We start from the raw sequence: 19,096 nt of genomic DNA on the forward strand, positions 1-19,096 counted from the left end.
AACCACCCAGGTGCCCTTCTCCCGTGATTTCTTGCAGGACTTTTCCTCTTTCTTCTCTCTCTTTTGAAAAATCATTTAAATCTTTTATCTATCAGGAATGTCTGTTTGTGTGAAGTACTTGTGTGAAGCGGGAGGTGCGTATCCAACCTACTTTTTTTTTTTTCCAGCGGCTTAGTGAGAATGTATTTGGGGGAGGATGGGTGTGGGGTCAGGAAGGTAGGGCAGTGAGTACAGAAGAATATGAAGACGTTTCCCTGGCAGTGGGTGTATAAGAAACTGAAGTGACATGCACAGTCAGGAGCTGCTGAGATCATCCAGGTGAGAGGTGAACCCAGAGAGGCCTGAGTTGGGCAGAGACAGCAGATAAGAAGGGAGAGAGGGTCCTGGAAATAGAACCCATAGGACTCAGTTACTGGTTTGATGGGGAAAGCAAAACAAAAGATGTCTGTTCCTGCCTGGGTGACCTATTATTAGCAGAGAGAACTCAGTGTTGTCATTTCTGGCCTCACAGAAGAGGGGTACAAGGATTCAGAGTTAAAGACTGAAGACTCCTGGGACACCCTGGGGGCGAAGATGTTCAACAGGATGTTGGGAAGGTGGGAAGGAGTACTAGAGATCTGGGGGAGGAATTCCCCACTGCTCTCTTGAGGGCCAAGTATAGGAGTCACATTCGGTTCCTGGGCTGGACAGGGTGCGCCCCACCCTGAGGGCTATGGCATTCATCTCGTCTGTTGCAGGGACTGGTATCCTGACAAACTGGACCTGGAAGTCTAAAACTGGAGCCACAGGAACAATCCTCTCTTTACCCAGGCGTTACTATTTACAAAATACTGGTTGTTGGTTGGTCCTGTTTTGAAAGATGGAGAATGGTCTCCGAAAGAAGGGAGATGGCCACTGTTCAGAAAGAATTCGCAACAGCCTGTGCAGCTACTGCTACTAATGGCGACGACTTCCACTTCTAGAGCACTTACTACCGCAGGGACTTGCATCCTTTAGGAACGCCGAGTTATGCCGCCTAATCCTCCTGACCCTATAATGCAAGAACCAAAGCCAAGGAGGCAGAGGCGGGGCTCTTACCCGCCACCCAGGCAGCCAGACCTTTCAAGCCCGAGGCGCCCCCCACCCCCGCCTCCCGCCTCTTCAGTCCAGGGCGCGCCCCTGCCGGTCACTTCCCGCCCCTCCCCCCGCCCCCTTCCCCAAGCAGGCCCGCGTTCCCGTCTCGGCCCTCCGCGCTCCGGCGGCCCCGACCCGGTAAGGGGGAGAAAGCGCGAACACACGCGAGCGGCAGCCAGCAGCAGCAGGCCAGGCGGCGGGGCGCACGGCCACGGCCCCGCGGGGACCGACGGGGCGGAGCCGCCGGCCCGAGGAGCAGCGGCATCGAGACCCCGGCCGCCCGGAGAGCTCCGGCCAGGCTCCCGGGCCCGCCTAAGGGGCGGGGCCGCCGAGGGGGCGGGGTCGAGCCGGGCCGTACCAAGAGCTCGGATTCGCCGGGGGAAGCCTTGCCCCGAGAGCGCGCGCGCGCGGCTCGTTTGGGCGGGGTGGTGCCCCGACGGCCACGCCCCCACCCCCGCAGCCGGCGCAGGCGGTGGTAGCGCCTCAGTGGTGCGGGCCTGCGTCCTGTGCAGGTGGCCGCAGTGCTGCCGGGCCGCCCGCGGTGAGTGCGCGCGGCTGCGGTCGCGGGGTTGCGGGGTTGCCGGGTTGGGGCGCCGGGGCTCGGGGTGCCGGGATCCGGGGCCCGACGGCGTTCGGCCGCTCGGCGCTAGGGCGGGCTTTCGGGCCCGGTCGCTGCGTGTCTCAGCTGACGCTCGCACGGGCAGCGCGACTTCCACCCTGGTCCTTCCCGGGGCGGCCTTTCCCCTCGAGCTGACCTCTCGCGGCGGCTTGAGGGTCGTGGTTTCCCACGGCCCAGGGCGCCCGACGGACCTTCAGAGGGCTCGGGTTCCAGTCTCCGCGCCGCCGTCCTCAGCACAGCCCCTTGTCCTCCGTGAGGCTTAGTTTCCCCGTCTGTACAATGGGCCTGTAGAGGAGGCCAGTTATTGAGGTAACTCAGGTAGGAGACGCTCGGTAAATGCGACTGGGACCCGAATCTGACCCTGCAGCATCAGGTGGGCTCAGTCGAGGCTTCCGGGGAGCCTGCCAGCCCGGTCTCTCCTGAGATTCGTTCTGGGTGCGGGCAAGGGCATCCCTGGGGGCCAGTGCCCCTCGTGGGCAGGTGATGTGGTTGGTGGCCGCTGCGACACATACTTGCCGGACTCTGCCGGGCAGCCAGGACACCTTTAGGTCGTGGCAGCAATTGGGTAAGAGGTCGAGGTCTTCTGGGAAGCGAAGGGGGCTGCAGGGAACTTGACCTCGACTTTTTGCTTGTATTTCTCAAGATCATTGTGTAAGCTGGTGGAACAGTACTGAACAGTTTGGGTCCACTTCAGAGAACCCGGCTGCCCCTTTTCTTAGACCCATGAAATACAGCTTTCCCTCTGAGCTGGGCGGACTGGAGAATGGTGCTTCTACCAAGGGAGATGAGGTTGGAGTGGGTAGTTCTGGATTTGAATCTTGGCCCCTTGGTAGGACAGTTAACTTCTTGGAGCCCTTGTTTCCTCCTCAAGGAGTTCAGGGAGAGGTGCAGCCCACTTTGCCACCCACACAGGGTTGAGGTTCTGAGCATCCAGAGGAGGGAGGGTCTTGGAGGGTGACACCGAGAACTCAGTATTGCGTGTAGCAGAGCAGTTAGCTAACCCTCTGGGGTCCAGTGCCCTAACTGTGCAGTGCTGTAATTCCTTAGGCTCTCTCATTTGGGGAGAAGACCAAGACCTTGATGAACTGCTTCCAAGTTCTGCCTGTAACAATCCCCTTTGAGTGGCTGTGGGGTTGGCTTGATCGGGAAAGTAACCCAGAAGTCCCAGTTGGTAGAGCAGTGAACCCAGAAGGGAATGCTTTCTTTTCTTTCTGTTCCCCAATGGTGGTCTTATTTCCTTTTTGAGAGAATGGCAGTTCTTGAGCTTCTCATGATTTTTACTACCAGCTGAGGTGAGAAAACTGGTTTGTTGGGCAGATAACTTAATCATTGTCTCAGTTGTCCAAAAAACCAGGGCTACATTTCAGAGAATGGAAGATTAGCTTCCAGTCGTGTTGCGGTGAAAACTTCCGGGGGGCGGGGGGGAGGTGTCCTTAACTCTCCAAAATTCTTCGTGTCTAGCACTTGGAAAAAGAGCAGATAGGTTTGAGATGCAAGGAGCCCCAGGGATGTACTTCAGCACCTGAAAACAGGTGCTGACATGATGAGTAAGGCAGGTGCAAACTTCTGGGTGGTACGAGTTTGTAAGCAGCCACAGGATTTGTTGGTTGCCTGATAAACCTGAAATTTTAGGACCTGCCGGTGACTCCCTTAACCCCTTGAAAATCAGGATCTGAGTTAGATGAGTCCAGCTGTGCTCAGGAGAGCATTTGGAATCAGAACTGCTTGGCAAATCTAGAACACTTACTGTGAACCTATGGGATGTTTCGGGTTAGTAAGAATTTAGCTCTTAAGCTATAGTCGTAGGACCTTCCATGGTTCCAGAAGCCCAGCTGCCCCTGAAACATCTACTTCCTTATGTTTTAGGAAGGAGCAAAGCACAGGACCGGCGGGCAGGGAATCTGACTTCTAGCTCAGGCACTAGCACTGTGCGCTTTTTGGCAAACCACCCCAGGCCTGGGGCCTCAGTTTAGTACTTTGGGATTTAATTTATATGTCAGATTCATTTAAAAATTAAAATCAGGGGATCCCTGGGTGGCGCAGCGGTTTGGCGCCTGCCTTTGGCCCAGGATGCGATCCTGGAGACCCAGGATCGAGTCCCACGTTGGGCTCCCGGTGCATGGAGCCTGCTTCTCCCTCTGCCTGTGTCTCTGCCCCTCTGTCTCTCTCTCTTTCTGTGACTATCATTAAAAAAAAAAAAAAAAAAAAAATTAAAATCAGGACAAAATGAATGGAGAGATGGCTCTTTTATAACAATTTTTTTTCTGTTTACAGAATTATTAAGTGCTTACTATTTGAAGAAAATAAAACTATTAAGAAATACACAGTGTAGTTAGTGAGCATCTCTCATAGCCTCACTCAGAAAAATCACTGCTAGAATATAGGTAGAATATACGTTCTCCAGATACTTTTCTTCACGTATAAAAACATTTATTCTTTTTTTTTTTACTTAAAACAGAAATGCGCTGCTATTAATTTTACTATAAATGTTAGTGTTTTGAGACTTGCCTTTTATTGCTTATCATGATATATCACCGTGTAAAACTCTACCTCATTTTTTTTAGAACCGCATTCGTTTTAAAAATGACAGAATATTCCAGTAACTGGTATTATTGAAAAAAAAAAGTGTTGTGTTTTTTTTTTTTTTTTTTGTGCTATTACGAATTCTGTGGCAGTGAGTAAGTAGCCTTTGTTCTTTATCTTTGTGCAACTGGGCAAATATTTTTGTGTTATGAATTCTTAGAAGTGGAGGAGCTGGATCAATGTTTATGAGCTTTTCAATGTATTCATTTAACAGATACTGAGTAGCACATGCCAGCCACTATTTAGGGGGTGCAGTTTTTAGAGTGAACTGAGGGCAAATAACACACATGGTTTGTCAAATGATGATAAGTAATTTGAGGTTTCACTTTTTGTTCTATGTCAGGTTCATTTAAAAATTAAAATCCGCAAAAAGAAATGTAGAAATGACTATGTAAGAATGTATTTTTTTTGTTTACAGAAAAACTAAGTGTTCATTATTTAAAAAAAAGACTATTACAGAAATGTGTAAAATAGGTAGTAAATGTTTTAGGAAGGAGCCTTCCACTGAGACATCTCTACTGAGAAAAATAATGCGAAGGGGTGAGTGTGTATGTTTATAGAAATGGTGTGACTTTCAACGTCAGTACGTATTGAACTCCCCTCCAGAAGCATTCCCTTGTTATATTCCCACCAGCAGAGATTCACATTTTTAAATTCAGAATTCTCAGGTCAGTTGTGAAGACGAACAGCTGGAGGTGCTTTTGTTTCAGGAAAATTTATGCCAGACTCTGTGCAAAATTTGTATTACGTGTGCACATGTGTATGTATTTTTTAATACATCTGATGACCCCAAAAGGCTAGTGTTTTCATACTGGATTCATAGCTGGGGAGGCCATCTCAGAGATGCAGTCATGTGCTCAAGTCTAAGGGTCAAGCTGAGGCCTCACCCAGGACTACCTGCTTCCAGATCCCCTCTCATTTTTTGTGCTGTGTTGTCTTATTTTCTGACTGGAGAGGATTTTTTTTTTTTTAATTTTTATTTATTTATGATAGAGAGAGAGAGAGAGAGGCAGAGACATAGGCAGAGGGAGAAGCAGGCTCCATGCACCGGGAGCCCGACGTGGTTCTCGATTCCGGGTCTCCAGGATTGCGCCCTGGGCCAAAGGCAGGCGCTAAACCGCTGCGCCACCCAGGGATCCCCGAGAGGATTTTCTTTTTATTTTGGTGGAAGGGAAATCACCTACTACAAATAATTACTTGGTAATATGATTATTCCTCCTCGCTTCCAATACCAAAGCACCAATAAGTACGTCTGTCTGTTTTAATTAAACAAATTTTGGTGGGAGGCAGCTGGGTGGCTCAATTGGTTAAGTGTCTGACTCTTGATCTCAGCTCAGGTCTTGATCTCAGGATCATGGGGTTGGGCTCTATGCTGGGTGTGGATCCTACTTAAAAAAATTACTTTTGGGGACCCCTGGGTGGCTCAGTGGTTTAGCGCCTGCCCCTTTGGCCCAGGGCGTGATCCTGGAGACCCAGGATCGAGTCCCGCATCGGGCTCCCTGCACGGAGCCTGCTTCTCCCTCTGCCTGTGTCTCTGCCTCTCTCTCTCTCTGTGTCTCTCATGAATAAATAAATAAAATCTTAAAAAAAAAGTAATAGTGTAAGAAACATAAATGAAATGAGTATCTTTTTTTTTTTTTTCAGATTTTATTTATTTATTTGAGAGAAAGCACAAGCAGGGGGAGAGGGAGAAGCAGACTCCCCACTAAGCAAGGAGCCTGATGCAGGACTCAATCCCAGGACCCTGGGATCATAACCTGAGCTGAAGGCAGACACTTAACTAACTGAACCACCCAGGCACCCCTAAAATGAGTACCTTATATAGAGATAAGTAATGCCAGTTCTCTATTATTATTATTATTATTATTATTATTATTATTATTATTATTTTATTATTATATAGGCTACAGAACAAAGCTGCTTTTTCTATGCAGTTCTGTTGTCTGGCTTTTGATAAGAATTTAGACTCATCTGGCAGGTGGGGAGAAGCTCCTGGGTCAGAAGAGGCAGGTTTCCAGCTTATATAGGCATTGGCCCACACCAGGTCTCATATCTTCAGCCATGAAGTAGGGAAAAGAATCCCTGCCTCACCTGCCTCCTGGATCGTTCAAAAGGTGTTTGTTTTTCAGTTGATTCTCCCCATTTTTGGCAGTGTCTCCATCCCTGTGGAATGACACTTAAACACATATTTGGCCCTTTGCGAGGGGACCCTAAATGTAGAACCTAAGCTTCTATGTTTAGGGCCTGGTGCAGGCACTTGAGAATTCTGATGTGCAGGGAACAAACATAAAGTAACCAACTATGGCAGAGTGTGTGGAGTCAGTTCCTGAGATAATGCCTGTGAAGTGTTCATCCTTGGTGCTGAGCTCGGTGTGTGTGAGGGAGCTCTCAGGTAGAGCTGCCTTTATATGGGGGTCACACAAGGCTCTCCAGAAGAGGTGACATTTGATTAGGGTCTTGGAGGATAGGGAGGAATTCACTGAGCCCACTAAGGCACACCTCCCCCAGGGGTCCGTAGGGTGTAGGGTGTTGGTTGCATGAGGCTAGGCAGCAGTTGGGGCTTCTCTGAAGGGGTCTCATGAACCATGCTAAGTTATGGGAAGGCATTTTATTTTACTTTACTTACTATTTTATTTTATATTTTATTTTATGTAGAGAGGACATGAGTAGGAGGAGGAGAGGGAGAGAGAATCTTAAGCAGTCTCCCCATTCAGTGTGGAACCCAACGCAGGGCTCCATCTCACCACCCTGAGATCATGATCTGAGCCAAAATCAAGAGTCAGACCCTTGACCAACTGAGCCACCCAGGCGCCCTGATGGGAAGGCTTTTAAATAGGTTGTAATCTGACTAACACAGAGCAGCATATTCCTGTATTGGGTTTTCAGGATACTGTCCGTATCCTCCTTTCTGGGCAAATTCATTATTTGGGAATTTTACTCTGCTTAAATCTGTATCCTGTTTCAGCGTTCTACATCCTCGAGGGATTTCTCCGCCCCCGCCCCCAGGTGAAGTGTTTATGTATCAGTTGTATACCAGTCGAGGTGTGTGTGTAGGTGGCGGACTCAGTTGTCCCATGGGGCAAACCATGGCTTTTTGAAGGCTGGTGGTTCCTGTTGGTTGGGTCCACTGGAGCCAAATTCATCAGCCTGTCATACCTGATGCTGGTTGATGTGGCAGCTTGGTTAAAACTGGAGTATGTCGTGAACAAAGCATCTGGGGAACCTAGTCCTCCTGGGTGTCTTGTGGAGAAAGCTGCTGAAGTGGGGTCTTGTTTCACTTATAAAGAGGTGACTTTGGTAGTGGCGGGGAATCTCTCTTAGTTGGGGTGCTGGAGGGGGAGGCATTTTGATCTTTGCACAGCATCTAGACACAGCTGAGAGAATCAGACATGGGCCTACCAGGAACTAATCAGTTTCGAGGCTAAACTGGAAGATAATGATGGGCCAGACAGTGGTGTCATCAGCCACAAACGGTTTCTCAGAGAATTGGATTCTTTACAAGATCCTATGGTAGGAGAATAGGATGGAGAAAGTTGGCTTTCATATAGCCGGTTGTACTCCCAGAGAAAGGTGGACTCTGTGGAGGGTGCCCTCTGACGTGGGACTTATGTAATTCGCTTTGGGTGAAATTTATGAATTATGTTTAGTCATTTTCTTTTATCTCCCCTCGTTTTATCTTCAGTGCCTTTTCCTTTGCCCCCCCCCCCCCCCCCCCCCCCCGGCCCTTCACGTTTGCCAAGCTCAGCCTTCCACATGACCTGTTCCTTTGGGGCTCACATAACAGCACTGTGACCTTGTGATACTTCGACCCTCGCAAGCACACATCATCATTGCACTGGTTAGGCTGGGTCTGTACAAAGGTTTGAGGGCTGGGTAGGAACACATGAACTTGTGCTCACCTCTAAATCCACAGGTGTTGACTCTAACTGTAGGTCACCTGAGGTTCGGTTTTCAACACTGCAAACAGGGATGGTGGTTCTTGAATACACGGGAGACCGTATCAACCAATTGTGCCCAGCTTCCTCTAGGGGTGGGGTTTGGATTGGGACACATTCCAGGCATCAACAAGTTTTCCCGTCAGGGATTTGTGGTCCAGTGAAGAAGAGCGTTTGTTGGTTTCGGTTAAGGGTTTCAGAACCTCTGTAATTGTTTAAGAAACCAAACAGTGTCACGTGTACAGGTCGGGTACATTCTTTATGTAATGAGATTTGTAAACTCTAAAAGGTTGCCCAGCATGGCAACAAGGATGAAAAAGCCCATCCCACCTGAACTCCTCCCCCCACCCCACCCCACCAGTAAGTTCTCTCCCTGTTCGCCACTTAAGCGTCTTCCTGTTCCCTGAAGCTCTAAAGACCAGTTGGCCTCTGCCGCCTTCTTATTCTGGGTTTCCACCACCATGCAGTCCTGTCTGCTTTTAGCTTTGACTCTCTGTCTCTCTCTCTCTCTCTCCCTCCCTCCTCCTCCCCCTGCTGTGGTCTTATTGCAGCCCCTTCATTTCCTGCCTGCACTGGTCCCTAATTGCCACCCCCAGTCCGGAATTCCTTATCACTCTTCCCCACTGCTTCTCAAGATCTGTCCACGCTAGATTGATCTCCAAGCCCTGCTGGTATCACCCTTCCTTTGCTCAAAGATACCTAGTGGCTGTCATTGTCCTATTGTTTGCAGTTTTTTGCTTCCTCATCCATCTACCCTTCACCAAGGGTATGGAAGTGGCTTGTAATAGGAGGAGCCTAATCCTCCGTCTCCCTAAATGGCAGTATGGTTGAAACAGAATGTGAATTCAATGGCAACAGGGAACCTCTGCATCATTGCCACAGGAGTAAGCCAGTGTGTGGTACCATGCCAGGTATAAGGTAGGCATGTTCCAAGTTCCTCCTGCAGGTACTAGTTAGTCAATGACTCAGTAATCATATTATAATTGAAAGAGAGAAGGAACTTGGGTTGTGTGCTCCCCCCCCCCCCATAGTATTCTAAGTCTCTCTAGATATTTCTAGATCATTACCTGGATGCCCAAAACATGAATCCATGTGTTTATTTTTTAAATTCTACTGAAATAAATAAGAGAGTTCTAGTGTAACTTTTGGGTGTCATATGTCAGGTCTTGTGCTGGGTATTTTACATCTCATGCAATCATCATAACACCGTGAGGACGGTCGGTGAGGGGCCTACAGCTGATTGATAACGTGCCTAGGGTCCCGTCATGTGGAGGCAGCATATCTGCGGTTGGAACCAAGGTCTGCCTGCCTACCAGACCTGTGTTCTTTCATGGTTCAACTGGGTTTTAATAAGGTAGTTGAATTCCAAGGCCAACATTCTCCTCAGCCAAACCTCAAGCCAAGGAAACAGCTTAGAAGCGAGAGCCTAGTAATTGAGAGGACCCTGGGAGGGAGGTAATCGTATGGAAAGGCAGTCAAGAGAAGCTGTTGGATTAACCACAAAACTCAGCTCACAGCCTCCTAGAAGGCAAGCCAAAGAAGGATGGGTTTGAACAACAAGCATTATTGGGGGCAGCCCCGGTGGTGCAGCGGTTTGGTGCTGCCTGCAGCTCGGGGTGTGATCCTGAGGACCCGGGGTCGAGTCCCATGTTGGGCTCCCTGCGTGGAGCCTGCTTCTCCCTCTGCCTGTGTCTCTGCCTCTCTCTGTGTGTCTCTATGAATAAATAAATAAAATCTTTAAAAAAAAACAAAAACAACAAGCATTATTGGAAAAAGGAAGCCAGTCAGTTTAGCATGAGAAGCACTTTTCTCTGGGCCTTCATCTGGCCGGTTGAATAAGGCAGTAGGTAGCAGCTTCCACACCCAACAGGTGTTTGTAGACCACCTGTGAGTACCAGGCCCTTGTAGAGGTGCTGGGACTGCGCTTGTGTGTGAACCAACAGGATGATGGTGGCTCAGGCCCCAGGCAGACGGAATGTTCCATAGAACAGAGGAGCATGGCCCCCAGGGAGCCCTTTCTGGGACCCACTTGGGTAAGGGCAGAGAGCTTGAGTCTCTATTATAATACTGCAAGGGCAGACCTTTGGGGGATGGGAGCACGAGAAGACCCAGTGTGGTGCATTCTGGCAGCAGGGGGAAGCAGGAGAATCTGGGAGAGGGAGTCGGGAGAGTCCCTCTGCCAGAGGTGGGAGGCAGGCAGGCCAAAGTGGGGATCCCGAGGTTCTTAGCACATCCCACATGCAGCATCTTGCCATTTTGCTGTGAAAGTTAAAAGGCCTGGCTTGGCTTCTTGCACCTTAGTTAGTGACCATAGCAGAGCCAAGAGGTGTCAGAAGGCAGCACTGATTCCGTTCTACTGCTCCCAGGGAAGGGCCAGCAGGCCGTGCCTTTGGGTGGGGAGGGAGGACTCTGGCCCACGACCTGCTGTTGATTCAGCCATTCAGCAGCTGTCTACTGTGTACCATGTTACACCAGGCCTCTTGGCACTAGGTATGCAGAGATGTGAGGCAGCTCCAGCCTGAAACCAACCTCTTCCTTGCCTCCAGGTGTGGTTTAATTTGAGCAATACTGTCACCTGATGGTATGGCTGGGATGTTAACTGCAAAATGCACCCCAGGTCATTCAGTGAAGCAACTTCTGCTGCATAACTTTGCCCTGTTCCCAAAAGGTTTTGGAGGGCAAAGAAATGAAGGAGAGAGTGGCTCTGACGCCAGCTGGTCTGGGTTTGAATCCTGACTCTACCGCTGTCCGTTCCCTGCCTTTGGACAAGGTACTATAACCTCTGTGGTAATTACAGCTGCTGTACCCGAGAGGGTCGTTGCAAGGATGAAATAAAATGGCAGAATGTATTACAGGTGCTTAGTACGTGTTAGTTATCACAGTGTTTAGAAATAAATAGATGAGGCAAATAGTGATGGTGCTGGGGGGCCTACAGTTAAGGATAATGTGTGGCTGCTTGAGGTGCTGGGAGTTTGTCCCGATGTCCAAGGAAAGAGGGGAAGACAAATCAGGAATGCGGAGTGACTGATGACGTGTATGAGGTTTTCTTTGGGGGTAACGGAAATGTTCATGAATTAAATAGTAGTGGCGATTGCACAGTGGGTGAGTATATTGAGAGCCACTGAGTTGCACACTCTCTAAAGTGATGAATTTTAGTGCTCACTTTGGCAGCACGTGTACTAGAATGATGAATTTTGTGGTACGTGAATTAGATCTCCATTTTTAAAAATCCAGTTAATAGGCCACACGTCTTTGGGGTGCCTGGCTGGCTCAGTATGTTGAGCATCCAACTCTTGGTTTTAGCTCAAGTCGTGATCTCAAGGTCCTGGGATCAAGCCCTGCATTAGGCTCCACACGATGTGGGGAGTCTGCTCGAGATTCTGTCCCTCTGCCCTCCTCTCCCCCACTTGTACCCTCTGCTCTCTGTCTCTCTGGCTCTCAAATAGATAAATAAATCTTTAAAAAAAAAAATAGGCCATGAGTCTTTGAGCAGCTGGACTCCCACTGGTTCTACCACTGGCTGCCTGTCCCCTCAAGCGGGTTGTGCATACCTGTGTCAGACAGGTTCACAGTTCACTGTGTGTTTCTGAGCTTCCCCACATTCCTTAGCCTTCTTGAGAGGGGTTAATATGTGTCACTTCCTGCCTTAAGCATTTAAGAGCTGGGGCTGATCCCCCTCATTGTCTTCTCCACATCACAGCAACCTAGAATTTCTACATTGAGTATCATAGAGTCCCAAGGAAAAAGCTGCTTGCACCACTGAGTCCCCGTATGGGAGCCAAGAGCTGAGTATCACCTGGCCTTCACCAGAAATTGTGTAACTTTAGGCAGTAAGCTCCTCAGGTTGTGTGTGGGTATCAGAGGAAGACACCTTTTCCCAGTGCAGCGACCTGGAAAATTGTGCTCCTTGCCCCTCCTTCAGGTGTGCTGGGTGATATGGTGTGGTCTTTCCTAGCAGGAAGTCACAGCAGGTGCAGTGGAAGCAACAGCTTTCACGACCCATTTTGGGACAGCTTGCTGTGGCCAAGTATGCAGCAGCTGTCCTGGCAACATCTTTCAGAGGGAGGATTAAACTGTCAGCCTTGGGAGCATCTTGCATGACCTGGAATCCCAGGTGACAGCACAGTTGTAACGTCAGGCCAGCACCAGAGGATTTTGTTTTTCTCCTCTAAGAGAATGTGGTTGGGGCAATAAGAAGCTATTATTAGTTAATGGTTTAGTACTGGTGGACAGTCTTGTCAATGGTCTGATCATTATGGGTGCTTTTATAGACACCACAGGATGGTCCTCTGTCACCATGAGGTTTTACTCACTTGCTCATGTTTTTGTGAGTTTTTAATAACCCTGCTCCCCAAATCTTGTGATTTAAAAGCATGGCCTCAGTCCATAGACACAGATCATGGAGATTACCTCGGTTTACATTTGATCTTAGGGCAATCTGGCCAGACATCGGTCCACATCTCCATCACAGTCTGCCATCAGAACCCTGGCTTCCTGTCAGCTTGTAGGGAGAATGTTAGGTTGTGAAGCTGCTTGGTGAACAAAAAGAAGGCCCAGCTGCCTGAGACCTGCTCTGTATGTGGAGCTATTGCCCAGAGCACCCTTCTGTGGCTACTTGGTCCTCACTGCCCTAGCAAACTCAGATTTTGCTGAATGGCACAGCCTACTGCTGGCCGAACCTAGGGTGACCCAGCATGGGAACTAACTGGGACCATGGTGAGCCAGGAGTTGGGCCACCCCCAGGATTGTGACCTGAGATGAAAGCAGAAACTTAAGCAGCTGAGCCACCCAGATGACCCTAAGCCATCACTCTTGATCCTCAGTTGTTCATCTGGTGAGAGAAGTAGATATGAAAGGAATGAACTTGCCCACAAGGCAGGTGCTCCTTCCTGCTGTCACCGAGCACTCATAGGAAGGAGCTGGGGCAGATTTTATGAAGGAAGTGGCACGTGAGTTCATCCTTGAAGACACAGCTTTGGTGGCTACAGACAGAAAAGGGAAGAACTTTCTTAGGAGGAAGAACAACGAAGCAAAAAAGCAGCAGCATGTAAGGTGTGTCTAGGGAAGCTGACGGGAAGGCCTCGTGGTAAGGATGCCGCTGGCTTATTGTTTCAAACTTTTTATTTTTAGCCAATTTTTGACTTACAGAGAAGTTGCCAAAATGGTACAAAAAGAGTTTCCTTTGATTTTTCACCTGGCTTCCCTTCGTATAAAATTATAATACAATATAATACCAAGAATAGGAAATTAATATTGGTATGGTATTATTAACTGTAAACCAAGGGCAGGCAAACTTTTTTTTTTTTTTAAAGATTTTTGAGGGGATCCCTGGGTGGTGCAGCGGTTTGGCGCCTGCCTTTGGCCCAGGGCGCGATCCTGGAGACCCGGGATCGAATCCCACGTCAGGCTCCCGGTGCATGGAGCCTGCTTCTCCCTCTGCCTGTGTCTCTGCCTCTCTCTCTCTCTCTCTCTCTCTCTGTGACTATCATAAATAGAAAATTAAAAAAAAAATTAAAAAAATAAAGATTTTTGAAAATCTATTTGACAGAGAGAGAGTGAGCAAGACAGAGAGAAAAGGAGCGGGGGGGGGGGGGGGGGCGGGGGGCAGAAGAAGGTGCTCCACTGAGCAGAGAGCCTGGATGTGGGGAGGCTTGATCCCGGAACTCTGGGATCATAACCTGAGCCAAAGGCAGATGCTCAACTGATTCAGCCACCCAGGTGCCCCCAGGCAAACTTTTTTTGTAAAGAACCAGAAAGTAAATCTTGGGTTGTAAGATCTGTCTCAACTGCCTGACTGGTGTTTTAGGAAGAAAGCAGTCGTAGGTCATCTGTAAATGAATGAGCATGCTGTAGTCTAATAAAACTTTATTTTCAAAAATAGTGGCCTGGGTCAATGCTTGACCATAATTTGCCAACCCCTGAACTAAACAACATCCCTTATTAGAAATTTACTAGTTGTTTTTTCTCTAATATCTTACTTCTGTCCTAGGGTCCTGTCCAAGATCCTGCCTTGGACTTAATTGTCCTGCTCCTTAGTCTCTTCCCATCTGTTACAACAGTCCCTTCGCCTGTCCCAACCTCATTATCTTATAGAATGTACCCCAGTTGGGGTTTGACTGATGTTTTCTTGGAGGGAGGTTATACATCTGTGACAACAAAACCACCAAAATGGTGCTGTGGCCTTCTGAGTACACTAACTCAAGGGGTTCATTACTAGTGACATCACCTTGATCTCTTGGTTGGGTTGGTGTCTGCAGGGTTTCTCCTGTGCAAAATTACTGTTTTTATCCCCCTTTGTAGTTAATGAGTATATTGGGAAAGAGAACTTTGAGACTGCAAATCCTGTTTCTTCTGGGCCTTTTGTCTGCTAATTTTAGCACATCCACTGGTAAGTCTCACCTGCAGTAATTCTTACTGCACAACTGTCTAATGGTAATTCCCTATTTCCCTCTCTCCTCCTCCATTTATTCGATGGAATTCTGCTGGGAGAAAGAGCTGTGCCTGTTCTCCTATTTCTTTATTTGGTTATTTATATCAGTATAGAGTTGCAGATATTTATTTATTCTACTGTTCAAAAGCCAGTACTCCACTCGTGGTGAACAGTCCAAAGTGGAAAAATTAAGGAAACAAACCCATTTATAATAGCATCAAAAAGAACAAAATACTTGGGAATAACTTTAAACTAGGAAGTGGAAGACTTTTCCACTAGAAACTACAAAACGCTGCTGGAAGAAAATAGAAAAGACTTAAATAAATGGAAAGATATTTTGTGTTCATGGACTGGAAGTCTTAATATCTTTAAAATGGCATCACCACCACCACCTCCCCCCTGAAGCAGAATGCAGATTCAGTATGATCTCTGTCAAACTCCCAGTGACTTTTTATGCAGAAATGGAGAAGCTGGTCCTAAAATTCCTGTGGAATTGCGAGGAACTTCAAAGAGCCAAGCAGTCTTGAGAATGAAGAACAAAATGGAAAGACTCATACTTCCTAATTTCAAAACCTACCAGGAAGCTACAGTAATTAAGGCACTGCAGTACTATTATAAGGCTAGATCTGGAGGCCAATGGAATAGAATTGAAATCCAAAATTTAATTCATATATATATGGCTAAGTGATTTTTGACAAGAGTACCAAGGCCATTCAGTAAAGGAAAGTAGTATTTTCACCAAACGGTGCTGAGACAACTGGATATCCACATGCAACAAGAGTGAAGCTAGACTCCTTACCTTACTTTACATCCTATACAAAAATCAAGATGGATCAAAGACCTAAACAAATGGCAGAGATAAAACTATAAAACTGTTAGGAGAAAACAGAGGTGAATCTTAATGACCTTGGACTTGGCAGTAGTTTCTCAGATAGGACATAAGTAACAAAAAGAAAAAACAGATGAGTTGGACTGTTTTTGAACTGAATGTTTGTGTGTCCCTACTACTCCTATGTTGAAATCTTAACTCCTAATGTGATGGTATTAAGTGGGGCTTTGGGGAGGTAATTAGGTTATGAGGGTGGAACTCTCTTGAATGGGATTAGTGGCACAGTTGATTAAGCAGTCAACTGTTGGTTTCAGCTGAGACCATGATCTCAGGGTCCTGGGATTGAGCCCAAATGGGGCTCCCTACTCAGTGGGAGTACGCTCAGTGTGCTTGAGGATTCTTTCTTTCCCTCCCACCTCCCCCTGCTTATGTGCACACACTCTCTAAAAATAAATAGATAAATCTTTTTTTTTTTTAATGACAAGAGGGCTTACTTCCTCTTTCTGCTTTCTGTCATTATGAATATGAGAAAGAAGCTATCTATAAGCCAGGCAGCAGACTTTCACCAGACACTGGATCTACTGATGCCTTGACCTGGACTCCTCAGCCTCTAAAACTGTGAGAAATAAATGCTTTTTGTTTAAGCTACCCAGTCAAGGATATTTGTTATAGCAGCCTGAGCTGAGACATGAACTTCATAAAAATTAAAAACTTTGATGCAAGGACCCTATCAAGAAAGTGAAAAGGCAACTTACCTAATAGGAAGAAGTAATTGCAAATTAAATATCTGATAAACGTCACGTATCTAGCATATGTAAAGAACACTCATAACTCAACAACAGCAAAACAACCCAACTGAAAAATGAACAAAGGACCTGAATAGATATTTTTCCAAAGAAGATACACAAATAGTCACAAGCACATGAAAAGATTCTTAACATCATTAGTCATTAGGGAAAGGCAAATCTAAAGCACAATGAGATACTACTTCACACCCACTAGTGTGTCTATTTAAAACAAAAACTAAACCAGAAAATAACTGATGCTGGTGGGAACATGGAGAAATTGGAACCCTTGAATATTGCTGATGGGAATGTAAAGTGGTGTATTCGCTGGGGAAAACAGTGTGGCAATTCCTCCATGCATTAAGCATAGCATGTCCACGTGACCCAGCAGTTCCACTTCCAGTTATATGCCGAGAGAATTGAGTACAGGCCCTCAAACCAATGCTTGTATGTGAATGTAGCAGCACTATTTGTGATAGCCAAAAAGTGAAAACAACCCAAATTCCATCACCTAATGAATGGATAAGTGTGATAGATCCTTACCTTGGAATAGTATTCAGCCATAAACAAGAATGAATGGCTGACACCTACAACATGGTGAACCTTGAACACATGAAAGAAGCCAGTCACAAAGGACCTGCTGATACTATGATTCTATTCATGTGAAATGTTTGTAGTAAGCAAATTCACAGACAGTAGATTAGAGGTTGCCGGGGGGGTTGGGCAATGGGGATTGATTGCTTCCTGGGTACTGTGTTTCCTTTGGGGTGATAACAGTCTTCTATAACTAGATGGTGGTGATGGTCATACAACATTTTGAATGTACTTAATTCCACTGTACTGTGTACACTTGAAGATGGCAAATTTTATACTGCGTGTATTTTGCCACAATAGAAAATAAAGAACCTTAGAGATGAATTACACCCCACCCCTCCCCACCCCCACCAATCCAAGAACATTATTTATTTGGGTGCTTAAATTGTTCTAGCTTCAGCCATCAGGACTTTGGGATGTCTACTGGTTCAGTGTTTCCTTGAGCTTTTCCTTAATTTACAATGCTGTGCAATGTTCCAGACTCATCTTTTGTTTTCCATGCACTGGCCCTAGAACCAGCTAGTTCTTTCAGAAGCCCTGCTTCCTTTTATTGGAAAATGGTCTTTAGAAACCAAGATGTGGGTGCTCAGTGGTAGTGCTGATTTTCACCGTGATCTGCCCAGAAAAGAGGAATGGAAGGGACGGTAACTCAGCATCCTTTGCATGTCTGCCATGTGCCCTGTGCAGTTTCCCTCATGTTATTCTCTGTAGCCTTGTTGGAGGCCTCCATGGTGGTAGTATTCCACTTAAAATAGGAAAGTGGCCAAGGGAAGTTGAGATTTGCCCAAAGTCCTAGAACTATAAGTGGCAGAGCAATTTTGAACTGGCTTTTTTTTTTTTTTTTTTTTTTAATCCTAAAGCTGTGAGCCCACTTTCCCTTTAGGCCCTTCTGGATGCTTCCCCCCCCCCCCACCTCTCTATCACTTGCCATATTTTGTGCCTTCCTTTGTCAAGAAGCCCCCCACCCAGCCACTTTGGCTTACACCAGCCTCACCCAGCCATGAATTGTACCATTCATTCTGGCAAGGAAGTAACAGAACATTCCCTGACTTAGTTTGTCTTTGTTCATTCAGCTGGCATGGTGCTGGGCACAGAGCATACTTGATGGATGTGGAAGAGCCACTCTTTAGTATGAGTTGAGTGTTTCACCTCAAGGCAGTTTTACCTTTGTTGTCTTCAGTGTCCTCAACCAGCAGTGTTTCTGTGATACTTTGCAGAACGTTTCCACAAGCGTCATTTATGCAAAAGCCAACAAGGATGTCTTGGCCTTATTCCCCTCGGAGAGGGGAAATGATTTACTCAGATGGTAGGAAAGCCAAAACCCAAATTTGATTCTTTGAACTCCCGCCAAGTCCCACACCCTTTTCATTATGTCCCTCTGCCCGTTTTGCTACTCATACTTTTTCATAATCTAGTGGACTAGAGAGAAATCAGGGAAGAGGCTGGAGCTGTTTTGCTCCCCCTCAATGTTACGATCCCTTCTCTATGAAACCACCTCTGGCTAGAAAAGTCGTGATTTTAGTAGAAGCTCAAATACTATTTTTGGAAAAGAACCATGGTTTCCTTTGCTGTGACTGAACTATAGGAATCCTGGAGTTAGTAGATGATGACGAGGCAGAAAGAGTTATTCTCTTTCTTTAAGGGATCCTGGAATGAGGGGCTTTTGAAATGTGGACTTAATACTACATTGCGGAGGAATACGTAAAAGGTAGGTAGGGTTTTGTTTTGTCTTCCTCCTAAAGTAAGTGTAGGCTATTCTTCACACCAGAAAACAAGTGAAGTGGGATAAAGGTGCCATCGTTTTCCATTCTGGCTGGTGGAAGTTTGCAAAGACTGAGCTAACCTTGCCTACTGATGATAAAAGAACTGGGCTGGAGGGGCACTGGACTTGGCAGGAGTGCAGAGTCCTAGCCTGTGAGGCCAGAAGAGCTGTTGTTGCAGAACCTTCTAGAGTGACTGCAGACCCTCCGGGCTCTCCTGTGCCTACCCTTCACCAGGCATTGTCTTCTGCCCCCCATCTAGTAGCCTCTGGGGCCTTTGTCCTCTCTCTGCCCTCTGCCTCTTTAGTTAGAGAGACTTGTACCGTATCAGCTATCAAGTGATTAGGCCTACGCATAAATTCAGGCTTTCCTGTTGGACATCAAGGTGAGCTGGTCAAGATTGAAAGACATTGCACGGGAACTCACCCTGCTCCTGTTGGCCCCATGG

General features: G+C 47.1%; 1 protein-coding gene across 15 annotated transcripts in view; it reads left to right on the forward strand.

The window, feature by feature from the left end:
* The window catches only part of POR (cytochrome p450 oxidoreductase), a 68,094-nt gene that overhangs the window by 5,443 nt on the left and 43,555 nt on the right, over window positions 1–19,096 (forward strand). For 2 of the 15 annotated variants that reach the window (XM_072752901.1, XM_072752899.1), the window contains exons 1-2: window positions 1,654–2,297; window positions 10,919–11,020. The exons of 1 other annotated variant lie outside the window; for it this stretch is intronic. Coding sequence is in view for 1 of the 14 variants with exons in the window: in XM_072752893.1 (XP_072608994.1) it covers window positions 1,009–1,251 (243 nt within the window). In the remaining 13 variants the exon portion in view is untranslated. Of the gene's footprint in view, window positions 1–753; window positions 1,252–1,506; window positions 2,298–10,918; window positions 11,021–14,549; window positions 14,639–19,096 lie in introns of those variants that run through there. 12 more of the 15 variants (XM_072752898.1, XM_072752893.1, XM_026019477.2 and 9 more) reach the window with 12 other exon arrangements.

This window comes from Vulpes vulpes, chromosome 3 (assembly GCF_048418805.1).
Source record: "Vulpes vulpes isolate BD-2025 chromosome 3, VulVul3, whole genome shotgun sequence".
NCBI lineage: Eukaryota > Metazoa > Chordata > Mammalia > Carnivora > Canidae > Vulpes > Vulpes vulpes.